At 49.0% G+C, this 13,143-nt stretch overlaps 1 protein-coding gene and 1 long non-coding RNA gene across 3 annotated transcripts; one reads left to right on the top strand and one right to left on the bottom strand.

Moving 5' to 3' along the window:
• Positions 1-235: 235 nt before the first annotated feature.
• LOC135818429 (interferon regulatory factor 5-like) lies at positions 236-10,730 on the bottom strand. 2 transcript variants are annotated; one of them, XM_065331801.1, is made up of 9 exons: positions 9,896-10,730; positions 9,198-9,310; positions 6,632-6,860; positions 4,654-4,736; positions 3,521-3,691; positions 3,110-3,161; positions 2,482-2,738; positions 1,610-1,779; positions 236-1,087 (listed from the first exon to the last, which is right to left on the bottom strand). In XM_065331801.1, exons 1-9 carry the CDS (start codon positions 10,581-10,583, stop codon positions 625-627), a joined length of 2,226 nt encoding a protein of 741 aa, XP_065187873.1. In that variant the 5' UTR covers positions 10,584-10,730; the 3' UTR covers positions 236-624. The 2 variants fall into 2 exon arrangements, with proteins under 2 accessions (XP_065187873.1, XP_065187874.1); XM_065331802.1 differs by lacking the exons at positions 9,198-9,310; positions 9,896-10,730 and adding an exon at positions 7,285-7,462.
• A 109-nt stretch (positions 10,731-10,839) lies between these two features.
• Positions 10,840-12,513, top strand: LOC135818431 (uncharacterized). Its single transcript, XR_010553682.1, has 2 exons — positions 10,840-11,736; positions 12,042-12,513. It is a non-coding gene; the product is annotated as an uncharacterized LOC135818431 (long non-coding RNA).
• Positions 12,514-13,143: the final 630 nt, after the last annotated feature.

The raw sequence follows: 13,143 nt of genomic DNA, 5'->3' as shown, positions 1-13,143 counted from the left end.
CGTGTGGTCATGCGTGTTCATGCACGGGTATGGTGTGATGTGGTAGGTGGTGTGCTTGTATGTGTGTGCGCCCGCTCGCATGTGCTGTGAACACGCAGCAGCAGAGGCGACGCTTATCGCTCCGTCGCTTGCACCTGCACAGCAACGGTTGCGGTGCAGCGCCGCACACTCCGTTCTCCACGCATTTGATGAAGGAAGATGACACAGCTATGTCATAGCATTTCTTGCAACCATGTCGTTTCAAATAATAGACATTCTCATAATCACAGAGTCTGGAGGAGCACACTCAATCAATATAGAGCACTAGCAGATACATGTAACACGAGTCTGATCTCACTGAGCCTCTCAAGGCCACTGGCACGTGCATGGCTGATCACCGTCCAGTTAGCAATGCAGCTAGAAACAAGGCGTCATACATACAAGTAGGATTACGCGTATCTGTTGAGCCACATAATGTTACTGGTGTCAAAATAGTGTCCAATGCTAAAATTAATCGATATCAACTAAAAATAATGTATGTTCCACATTGTACAGTTTGTATCTCAAGATTTCCTACAAGTACTTCGGGGTCAACAAATCAGGAACTATGCCTATGGTCACTAGAGAAGGCAGAGAGCTCGCTTGCTAGTTTGCAACGGTGATTGCGGGCAGCGCTTTGGCCACTTGCTTGGCGTTGGAGCGCTTCTCCTTGGTCTTGCGCATGTTCTTGGCAGTTGTACCACCGCCACCGCCACTCCCGGATGCGGCCACGGCTGCGGCACCTCGATTGCGACCACCGGAGCCGCTCTGCAGCATCGGGTCCTGAGCTCCGGCCAGCGATGCCTTGTGTTGGCTTTGCAGAGCGGCGGCCATTGCCTCCCTCGCCCGTCGGTCGTCCTCGTCCATGTCATCCACCGACATGTAGTCGGTGTCGAATGGCGCCCTCTGCTTGAAGTACTCCTGGCGCAGCGACTCGATCATCTTCTCGCCGAGACAGTGCGTGATGTTGAGCGAGATGAGGTTGTTGTCGCGCATGCGCTCCGGGCCCCAGTGCTGCCCGATGCTCATCAGGATCTCGTAGCACGGCGGCTCACGGGCAGTCAAACGCCTGTGCAGCACAGTATATAGAAACACACGTACGCACGCACGCACACACACACACACACACAGTACCCGTTCAGGCAATGAAGCTGAATCAGTATGTGAAGCCATGCCGATAGGGGAGAGTAATAAGGTGCAGGCCAGCTACTACTTGCGACAATCTACACCAAGCAATTCTAAATTCCTGCCATCGCCGGATGAATATGTCAACGGTGCTTTACCGCATACCGGGTATGTGTAAGCGGCTCTTTCGGCATTCTGAATGCCATTCTAACCGAGTATGGTCGATACGGGTATGTGCCTCAAGCCAACTTGTCATGCGTGCATAGCAGTGGTGTCACAGAAAATATGGTCATTGAACCATGAAGCCTCGCCCTGACTATAGCACTACAGTTGAATCACTGCATATTGCAAACGTCCGTGATCCGTCATGAAAAATGCCGGATACATTTCCTTTGGCATTTTCTACGTCGTGTAAATGCAGCTACAGACATGTGCACAAACAGAGAGTGCCAGCACTGCAACGTACCCGCTTGCTGCCGGGAGATTCTTGTAGCGCTCGTACGTGGCGAGGAAGCGCTCAAAGCTGAAGATAAGCGTGCGCACGCACCGCTCCAATGCGATGACGTCGCCGTCCTGGCTCTGGTAGTATGTAGTTGCGGGGCACAGGCGTGTGGCGTATACATCATTGTTATCCATCTGCGTACATGTAAACATGCATGGACATGTACACACACACGTGCGCACACAAGCATGGACATGCATGTACACACACACACAAACACACACGAGCGCGTAACAAAGAGAGGCAGCATTACGTCGGAGAGTACGATAATGACAGCCATACCTACATGCCGACCTTTCCATATCTATCCTTGCTTACATTCTGGGCTTGGCAAATTATCACTGCTGGAACCTGCCCCCCCCCCCCCCTACATTGCAGGTGACAAAACTCCTTGTGCTGAGTGCTGGTAATCAGTAATTGCTGGTGTCAGCCAGTGGAGTGCATGCTGCAGGACTGCTCCTACTTCGTATTCAGATACATTCTGAGGATTGTTTTCAAAACCTGGACATACCCGTGCAGCCATTCGAAACTTCTCCACTCCCTCCAGTCTCTCACTGCAGAGTGCAGTATATTCCATATTCCATGCACATGTACGTTATCACATTTCGTACGCATGATTGAAATAATTCCACAAGCGGCATGGAATCGAGGTGAATGTGGTGTCACCAACCACAGTGAGTTCTAAAGTGTAATGTGAGTTTACTCGCGGATGACAATGCATTAGGGAAGCGCGCCCCCCCCCCCCCCCCCCCCCTCCTTCCATCCAATATGCCCCCCCCCCACACTTCCATCCAATATGCCCCCCCCCCCCCCCCCATGGTGTCAAGCTCTCTTACCTGAAGAATAATACCGCGGTGCGTGTGCTCCAGGACCTTCCACATCGACGGCAGGATGCTCTGGGCGGTGCGCGGCGGGGGCAAGCTCAGCTGCAGCAGCTTCCTGGAGCCGAAGAGACGCTCCTGCGTGACGGCGTCGAGAGAGTTACGCGGCGGCGGGTGGCCGTAGAACAGACGGCAGCCGTCGCGGTGAGCGATGCGCATGGCGGCCATGGCGCAGCTGCGGTACGCCACCTTGACGTACATCTCGTACGACACTGCAACAACCAACACACACAGACACAAGAAGGACAGGCTCACATCCACGGTAACGCCACATCACGTGATAACACCGGGTGAAAGCCACAGAACCGATGCAATGTTCATCTGACGCGTGTCCAGACCGTGTATGAACATCCCTCAGAAAGGCAGTACGTGTATCTGTAATGTTGTGTCATGTTTGGGGTCATGTACACATGCACTGGCTGGAGCACATCCACCCTGAGATTCAATAACCGGTCAAACCCGGTTATCCTACTGTGAGGATACCCGGTCATGCGAGAATTGTAACCGTTTACACCCCTACATCACATACATCTTACTGCATTTCAAACTTGCTTGCTTACTGCTACGCGGTGTACACGCTTACCCAGGTTTTGAGGCGTTGGAATTGTCAGGAATCGATTCAGATAGTGTTGAGGCTGCAGACAAACAAATATGAGTAGCACCACACGGGAAGACAAGCGCAGCAGCGGAGAGTGAGTTTTTGAATTCTAAGACCACGGTTCCCACACACTTGATCACCTTAAAAAGGCACTACCAGTGCCCTCCGCATACAATGTTGAATACTTGGAAGGTAGATACCATACTGCATAGATTGTCTGGGTACTCATAATTGTGCAGTGAGCACAAATCACTCATTTTCCAGGAATTGTTGGTGCTGGAGCACGCTGGGAATGAGGCAAAGTACCAATCCAGGGGACGGAGGAGAGCGATGGCAGTTCAAAACTCCAAACATACAAACAGGAACATCGGGCATGATGATCTGCAACTAACTTACAAAGGTGGACAGGACTGTGCTCTGTGTGTCCCAGCTGCCGGCGATCGGGGCCGTCGCTGAAACCTCCGTTATGCTCGCTCCAGTGGTGGCTTGGGCAGTTGCGGCGGCTGGCCATATCGAATGAGTAGGATCCATGACTGACATGGCCATGGGGTTGGTCAATGGTGATGACTGGCGGGGAAAAACGTACCAGCAAACGTAGAAAACAACTGATATAAGATGCTAGTACCAGTTACAACAAAGGGATTGATCAGCCCATTCATCATGTGATAATCAGACCACTCATCATGTGATAATCAGACCACTCATCATGTGATAATCAGACCACTCATCATGTGATAATCAGACCACTCATCATGTGATAATCAGACCACTCATCATGTGATAATCAGACCACTCATCATGTGATAATCAGACCACTCATCATGTGATAATCAGACCATTCATCATGTGATAATCAGACCACTCATCATGTGATGATCAGACCACTCATCATGTGATAATCAGACCAGTTGTTGTCACCCTACTATAGCTGCTATCTGTATGGGTGAAAGCACTCCGTATGAGTAGATGATGCCTTGATAAAAGCCCGTGGCACACAGTGAGCACTCTAACTATGACTTTATATTCCCGGCGGAAGCACACCAAACCCGACTCATGCCATGGAACATTCAGGTGGCGTGTGGACAGTGGCGCATTGGACGAACTAAGCTACGTGTACAATGTGGATTTTCATCAGGCCCTATAGCTTGGCTAACCTTCACACAGAAAAGGACCACTACCACTTGAATACAACAGTCAACTGCATCACTATTTTTTTCGTTAATTCTTCACAAAACAAAATCTAGAAAGGAAAGGGACATATGGATACGAGTTATTAAAGAGTAACTGTCCACCACTGTAACTAGATACTATATACAGTCAGAAAGTGCAACTCTTAACTCATAACTCGTATCCATATGTCCTTTTCCTTTCTACATTTATTATTGGCTCAACATCCGGGTTTCAAAACAAAATCTGGTGCGCCATAAGTTGATATTGTGACTTCTGTCTTTGCCGAATCTGAAAGTGTAATCGGGAGAGCAGAAGACGCTTGGTGCACCCAGGGCAAGTCGCCAAACACACACACTTACAGCAATCTGCTGAGGCGTTGGCTGCGACATAGAAGTCATGGCTGGGTGAAGATGCTGCTGGTGTTGTTGTTGCAGGTGGGTAGCTGGAAAGAAAAAGAACAGATGCAATAAACAAAAAAAGCGCCGACAACGGAATGAGCATACCGTACCTTGGTTTTTGTCTCTGCAAGTGCATGCACACTTATTACACATAGCGAACCAAAGTTGGAGATTATGAAGATTCACAGTAAAGCATAACGTCTTTAAATGCACAATAATAGATGAAGACACCAGGGACTTCACCACCAAATCAGTGCGTTGTTTGGTTTATTTTCCACGTCTCAGGCCACAATATACACACGGACACGCACACACACACACACACACACACACACACACACACACACACACACACACACACACCCACACCCACACCCAAGCAAACACACACACACACGTACACACACAATGTGTACCCAGGAAGGAAGGGTAGTGGACTGCAGTTATACTTAAAGATCTAACACACACAGGACCTAACATATGTTTTACCACCGTGGTCAGGTGATACGCACCCAAAGCAGAACCCAGCAAAAAAAAAAGAAGCAAATCAAGCCAGTTTGAGGCAGGTGGCCACTTCCTTCCACAACACATGAGCAGCAGGCAATGGATCAGCCTTTCAACATGATGGTTGTGACGGATGTACATGTAACCCTATTTGCACTAGGAGGTGCTACAACACACACTCACACACGCCCGCACGCACACACCACCACCATCACCACCCAGGAAAGCATGCAGCAGTTTGGACCACGTTTCTTCCTCAGACAATGGCTCGCACAAAACATCTATTCCGGACTTTGTTCCAGGCCCGTACCGTGAGTGTGTACGTATATGTGTGCGTGCATGCGGGCGCGCGTGTATGTGTGTGTGTGTGTCCACGTGTGATAGCTAGTGTGGTCGAGGAAGAGATGGGTGGGGGGGGGGGGGGTGTCAGATATGAATAACAGAGCTGCTTGATGAGTGCATGCGAGACACAGCCAGCAAGGTTGTGAGCACAACACGTGACACAAAACACACGACACACCAACTCAGCACAGCTAGTCATGGTCGGACAGGAAGGATCTAAACACGCTGGTCTAAACCGAGAGCACATCTGCCAGTTCTGATGTAAACCGTTCACATCCGATTTGCCTGACTCACCAGCCTGTATTCACGGCGAGTGACCAGTGGACAAACATCTTCGGCTACATGTCCTATAGTGGTTGCATTCAATCCCCATGTGATGGTCTATACGCCACTGCCAGATCATTTCAACCAACCACTAATCCAATCTTCTCACATCCAATCAGCATTCATCGAGTAGCACCTATACAGCCCAATGGCGAAACTGAGACATCTTCCGGAACGAAACATGCATGCTTGCACTAGTCTATATATTACACGCGACATGATTGGGCACATTCATCTTCCTGACAGTACAGTGCTGTCGGTCGCCGAAGAACTGGGGGGGGGGGGGGGGGGGGGGGGGGGGTGCCAGCCTCCTAGCCTAGACCGTTCATATTTTCATGTATCTCAGTCCGGGAATTCTAGAAAGACTAGTGCATTATAGCCCAATGCTGTAGTCTGCAATACAAGGTCTCTCTCTCTCCACAGAGGATACACCGCAGTAATTACAACATTCAGTTGATTGTCGTGCAAAAGCAGGAAGCAATTACTATGATTTGCCGCAGGCGCATACATTGCGGTGTACTGCACGATTTGTACGCACGGAAATGTTGGAAAACACCACAGTACTGTACATGCAATCGTACTAGTACAAGTTCAAGTTCATGATTGATACGAATGGCATTGTTCCTGCACTTCACTTCAGTTTGTTTACAATGGATAGATCCATGTACATGTCATTGTACACCAACTTGAACATGACATAAGTAGTTGTGGAATGATGCGAACACGCGCCAGTCACCGACTCCGGTTCACTCGAGCATTTCGTACTCACCTTTTGCAAGGCCGCTGGAATAACCTGCTGCGACCTGTGGAGACGCTGCGTGGAAGCCGGGTCCTGACATACTCAAGTCAAGACTGCCTGGGACGTTGGGCGCGGCCATGGATCCTGGCGTTACACCAGTCACCGACACCGCTGCGCCATTGCCCGCCACAGCACTCGTCAAGTCGCTCAGCGCATCATAGCTATTCGTTTGCGTGTCCGGCTCCAGCAACGCCAAAAACTGAACGAGACACAAGCACACCAACGCATACAGAGGAAACAAAAGAGATATTGCGATGCCATCGACTATCAACAGAGACACTTCACTAAGTTCACCAAGTCACGAGCAGAACTTGTCGTCACAATTATCGAAAACTAAACTAACATCAACAGATTGAACCATTCACATAGTAGTCCGCTCGACACGCTAAGGAAATGCCAGGGGATCTAGCAACACATTATAGCAAGCGTGATAACATCTGAGAGCGCGTAAGAAAATAAAACAGGATGATGTTAGCGCCAGCAGGAGTGATCCTAGCGATCGGTGACTGGTCGATTGCGGCTGAAGTGAAAAAACTGCGCGCATTCAAATCTTTCCCATTAATTTTGAAATCAGTTTGCATTCTAGCAGCGACACAAATCTCAAGCACAGTTCTAGCGTGTACCTCCTCAATTCCGTTCATCGTCTTCGATGGAGAGAAGACGCAGCTGAATGGCGATGAAGACAACTGACAGCTGAATGCAGGATCAAAGATATCCTCAGTCTGTTCGACACGACGAAAACAGCAGGTGCCCTGGGAAAGAACTCCAGGAAAACTGAAAATCGAACGAAAGGACTTGCTGTGAAGTGTGAGTACGGTCACTCGATGCGATGATTTTCCGTCCCTCTGATCAGGCGTAGATCTACGTACTGCATGTAGCGGCAACGCCATGGGGGCTTCTGAGTTCTGCTCTGTGTACGTGTCTGTGTGTTTTCGGTTCCTATGCTCCCCACTGCGTGCACTGCATGCACACTGTCACATGTTGGCTAGGCGCTAGGCACACACGTACACTGACACAGAGACTTGCATCATTCGTCGCATGCCTGGTCGCTGACCGCGAGGCTGTACTTTGACCCCGAATCACGTGATGAAAGGCCACCTGACGCACTTCGCGCGAAGCAAAGCGTTGGTTTTTGCGATTCCGAACGAATCCTCAGCTGATTCCAGCATCATGAACTATGGTGATTTATTAATCGCAGCGATTTGGGTGATTTCAACTAATTCCTCCTTGTAGTCGCGGCATAGGCGCCTCGAAAGTTCACCACGATGGGCTGTTAGCATGGTTAGGGTCAGGATTAGGTAAAACCCCTTGAGAGACTCCATTGACAAGCGCACATCATGCATGAATGTAGAGGCACTGTGCGTGACCACCCTGCTGCCAATCTAGGCCACCAGGGGTAGTGAGGGTTTCCTCTTGCGCTCAGACAACACATGATTGCCACATCATTTACGGATTTAGAACAGTATGCAACTAGAAAGAATTCCGCTTTGTTTGTCAGCGACGCCCCCTCCTGCTGATAACAAGGAATCTCTGTGCAGGATCCTTGCCATAATGAAAATTTATTTGAGTTGGTCATCGCATATCCAAAAAATATCTTCTTGTTCATTTGAAAAGTCACGCAGCTCAAGACCTTGCCTTCTTCGCAGCACAGCTATCGATGCATTTGGACATCAAGCATGAAGGTGCAATGCACTGAAAGCGAGAATGTTTCGACTTGACTTGAGTAGAAGAAGCCCCTGTAGATCTACAATGTAGATGTAGATGTACATGTACATGTCCACGTAGCAGTAGTTGTGACGAACAATGCACTACACGTAGCAGTAGTTGTGACGAACAATGCACTACACGTAGCAGGAAAGCTGCGGGTTGTCAAAAGACACAGTGCCCCTGCTGCCACAAGAGTAATTTCCTGCAGGAGATATGACTGATTTCCTCGTGGAACTATTACACGGCGATATTTATAGGATTTTTCGTGAGTGGCAGTGAATGGTGCAATTCCCTCGACACACCAAGGTATTCTGGTCATTCATAAGCAGCAGGTAAACGAAGCTCTAAAGAGAAAATCGTTATCAGCGAGTCTTTCAATTCCCAGAGAACACTGAAGTTCCTACAATATAATTATTTTATATGTTACGACCCTGAAGTTCACTGACAGCAAGTGAAGTGCCTGGGACTGCACAGCAGAACAGACACGAGACAGTGCCATCCAGAATACGTTGTGAAACATTAGCACTATGATTTACATGTACGATCCTCTCGAAATTGTTACGAAATAGAGACTTCCAATGTCCAGTGGCAAAGTTTCTTTGCATACATGTACATGTACATCCACAATTGCAGTTTCACTTCATGGATGCTGCACAACTCCTCAATCCTCGCCACTGCTTTTCACAGGTTCTTTGGCTGAGGAACAGCTGTGGAGGGCATGTGTACCCCTCATATCATACACAAAGTATGGAAGGCCATGTTAGTGCCTGACCAATCAAAAACTCCTTCTGGCAGTGCTATTAAATCTAGTCCGACGACCATCACCTACTTGTTTTTTTGGGCCCTGTGTGGCCACTGGGTATGGCTGGTGACGTACTGGACGCTGGATGCAGTGTGTGCCAGGATTAGGACGCACGGCACCAGGGCACGAAGGCCAGACCCCTGCAAGTGGACACATGCAGAAAATCAACAAAAAAACCGAGAACGCAACCATCGTACAACACAGATTCACGGGCAGGGGCATGGGAAGGTATTTAGCATGGCATGGCCAGCCATCAGTATCTGAAGTACATGTACAATTTACTCGTTGGGGAGGGGTGGCTGAGCCGGACCTTTTGGACATTTAGAGCCCAGATCAGTGTATTTTATTGGTTGACGGGGTACCTGGGGCAAAAAGTGGTGCAGTCAATACCATAAACTCCATTCTGAGAAACTCGCTGGTTTCAAGTTCTGCAGCTGTTGCATGCAAGCTGCTCGTATGCAAATCAGACAATGTTCATGCAGACACGGACTCTCTGGCCCGCACATCTGGTTTTCACCAGCGAGCAAAAATGCAGCAGAGGTATATTTCGCCAATTTTTGTGTTTGTTTTCTGGACAAATGCGCGCTACAATGTGAGTAGTTCCGTACTGTAGGGAATGATCAGGATGCTTTCATGGCATAAACCATAACATGGACGACTACAATACAGCTGTGGAGACCATCGTCCACAATGTACACTAACTAAAATCAGTTCCATGAACTTACACGGCAAGCTTGTAGGACGTGGCTGCTGTTGTTGCTGTTGCTGTTGTTGTTGTTGCAGTGGCAATGTTTGCCCTTGCTCTGGCAACGCTTCTTCCAGCAGCATGCGCGTCTCCTCATCGCTCAGTTCGTCGCTTTTGAACTGGAACGTCTTGTAGTCGCCGTCCACGAAGCCTTCTCCGATCTCTACCACTGTGTTCTGGACGTTCTTGAGGGCGCAGCGAAAGTTCACCTTCCACAGCGGCTGATCTCTCTGCTCCATCTTGTCCGGCGATAGTTTACCCGTGTTCAACGCCCAGAGTTTGAAGAGCTTTCCGTCTTTGATGCCCTCGTATCCAGAACTCTTCGCATGCTTCCAGGGCATGCGAAAGGTCCGCTCCTTCCGATCCACATACTCCAAGCCGTCGACATCGCCTGACGACAGCAGATGCTCGAGGAAGGGTCGCATGCGCATTCGACTTCCTGGCACGAGCGATTCGAGATTTCCAGACGCGCATTGCCGAGACTGGGCACGCGGAGTGGCAAGGCCACCCGGCGATGAATAGGGCTGTGATAGTGGGGATTCAGGAGGCGAGCATGCATTATCAACATCCATGATGGTGTCTTCCACTTCGCTCTGAATAGATTTGCAGTCATCATCGGACTGTGGCGGGGTTGGCGAGTTGACGAACTCGTCCGATACGGGAAACATGTTTGCAAAGTGTTTGGAGAAGTAATCCAAGTTTTACTTTGGCGTTGACTGCTGCGATCAAGAAGAAGATCCCTTTCCCTGGCCCTTTCAATTCTAAGCACTGGAAAAGCCATCTTCCTTCCTTTATATCGATCGGGATGCCGACTTTTCTTGGCTGGCCGAACGACACAAGGAAGATTTACAGAGAAGAAGGCCTGTCGTCGCAAATTCACAGGCATTGGACTACAATTAAAAGTTACTTGCGCAGGTATTGTAGATAATTTCGTCAGCATCCCGGAATGGCATTTCTTCGTTGGTCTGGCGACGAGATTATCTCACCGGCACACGAATTATTTCACGTCGGACAACAGTTGGTAAGGTCGTTGACGTTTGAATGGCCCTGCACCATAGCGGATGCCGTCGTCCGCGTCAACTGTCCCCTTTCTCTGGAATCGACCCGTCGGCTGGGTATGCCTGAAAAGCCAGTTTTCCTAGGACAAAGCGAGGCCGCAAAGTGACATAAAACCCGACGCGACCTGCCAAGGCGCTGTTGCCCAGGGAGACTCCAGACTCCAGTCATGTATATTCAGGGAGCTCCTTACTTAGACTTTACCCATGATGGGTCTTCAGTCAGTTCTGTATGGCTGTAGTGACAAGGGGATCATAGACTGATAGAGCTATCCCGGGAGAGTAGAATGAATGGGATCGGGAGCTTAGATTTTCACCGACTAGGTGGAGAGCAATGGTCGTAAAATCCACCTGGCGAAATGGTGGTAAATACACGATATGCCCGCAGTACAATCTCCAAGCTGCAAAGTTCTGGAAAAGAACACTCCTTCCCGGGAGCGCGTTTTGTGGGCAGGCACTTTTGGTACTTTTCTGGTATGTTTCATGTTTGGTGTAACAGAATTCGACTAAATGCCTGCCATAAGGCTTGGACAGTGCATAGTTCTGCCAATTTCACTTTTGTCACTTAGGGTATGCCACGTTTCTATGCAGAATGAGCGCAATTGCGCCAATTTAGCCCTATAAAGATCAGTCTATTCTTATTATTCTTTCATTCAACATCATATGCCTCCACTGATGAGCTCAGGAGGAGCGAAACAGCTGTCTGGAGGGTCATTGTCAATATCAATCTATATACCGGAATTGTCCTCGCTGTGGTGATGGTGATGTGAGTGCAGAGTTTGGATCGGCCAAGAACGCGATGTGGTGGTGTGATGTATTGAATTTCACCCCTTTTCAAGCAGAATTTAGAAATTTTTGGACATAATCAGCTGGGTTTTACTGAACGCGGTGGGTCGGAATGATCTACAGGGTATGTATCGCACATTACGTATACCGGCAGGGGAGCAGGGCTAATTCGCTACAACTCTCTCTGAGGTTCACGCTCCGTTCTTCTGGGCACATATCCCACAGATATTGACGGGACCCCCACCCACACCCCGTCCGTCTCTATCTCTCTCTGTTGAAATGCAGCATGGCATGAAGAGCACACACCTCATCAAGAAATCGATAACTCTGGAGGACATCTATGTTGCATGCAGGAATTGTTGGACCAAAGTGGAAGTGACATGCGTAGTCGAGCCAGTAGGCCTCCGCAAGAAGAGCATTTATTCCTCGCAGCCATATCCTTATCCTTCTGCATTTATTCCGGTGTGTCCATGCGGCATTTTGGTGTTAGTTCTTTGCAATATACCGGTACATGTCCTGAGAACCTCGTACGTGAATGATGCTGTGCTGGGGATGATTCCCCGCGAGTTTAGAGGGCTCCCCCTCTCTGTCTCTCTTTCTCTCTCTCTCTCTCTCTCTCTCTCTCTCTCTCTCTCTCTCTCTCTCTCTCTCTCTCTCTCTCTCTCTCTCTCTCTCTCTCTGCCCCTCTCTCTCTCTCTCTCTCTCTCTCTCTCTCTCTCTCTCTCTCTCTCTCTCTCTCTCTCTCTCTCTCTCTCTCTCTCTCTCTCTCTCTCTCTCTCTCTCTCTCTCTCTCTCTCTCTCTCTCTCTCTCTCTCTCTCTCTCTCTCTCTCTCTCTCTCTCTCTCTCTCTCTCTCTCTCTCTCTCTCAACCCCCTCTCTCTCCTCAACCCCTCTCTCTCCTCAACCTCTCTCTCTCTCTCTCTCTCTCTCTCTCTCTCTCTCTCTCTCTCTCTCTCTCTCTCTCTCTCTCTCTCTCTCTCTCTCTCTCTCTCTCTCTCTCTCTCTCTCTCTCTCTCTCTCTCTCTCTCTCTCTCTCTCTCTCTCTCTCTCTCTCTCTTCTCTCTCTCTCTCTCTCTCTCTCTCTCTCTCTCTCTCTCTCTCTCTCTTCTCTCTCATGGATACGAGTTAAGAGTAACTCTTCATCACTGTAACCAGATACTATAAACAGTCAGAAAGTGCAACAACTAGGCACAAAGCCTGTTTATACAATGTAGTCTGCCTTCAGTATCTGGTTACAGTGATGGAGAGTTAACTAACTCGTATCCATATGTCCTCTCCTTTCTACATTTATTATTGGCATAACATCCGAGTTTTAGATTTCTAATCTCTCCGAACAAATTTCTAAAAGTGCGAAGACTCCACTGTAGCCATCCACTATAAGATCCGT

Source organism: Sycon ciliatum, chromosome 5, assembly GCF_964019385.1.
Source record: "Sycon ciliatum chromosome 5, ocSycCili1.1, whole genome shotgun sequence".
Lineage (NCBI taxonomy): Eukaryota > Metazoa > Porifera > Calcarea > Leucosolenida > Sycettidae > Sycon > Sycon ciliatum.
This window is presented reverse-complemented; position numbering and strand designations above follow the sequence as displayed.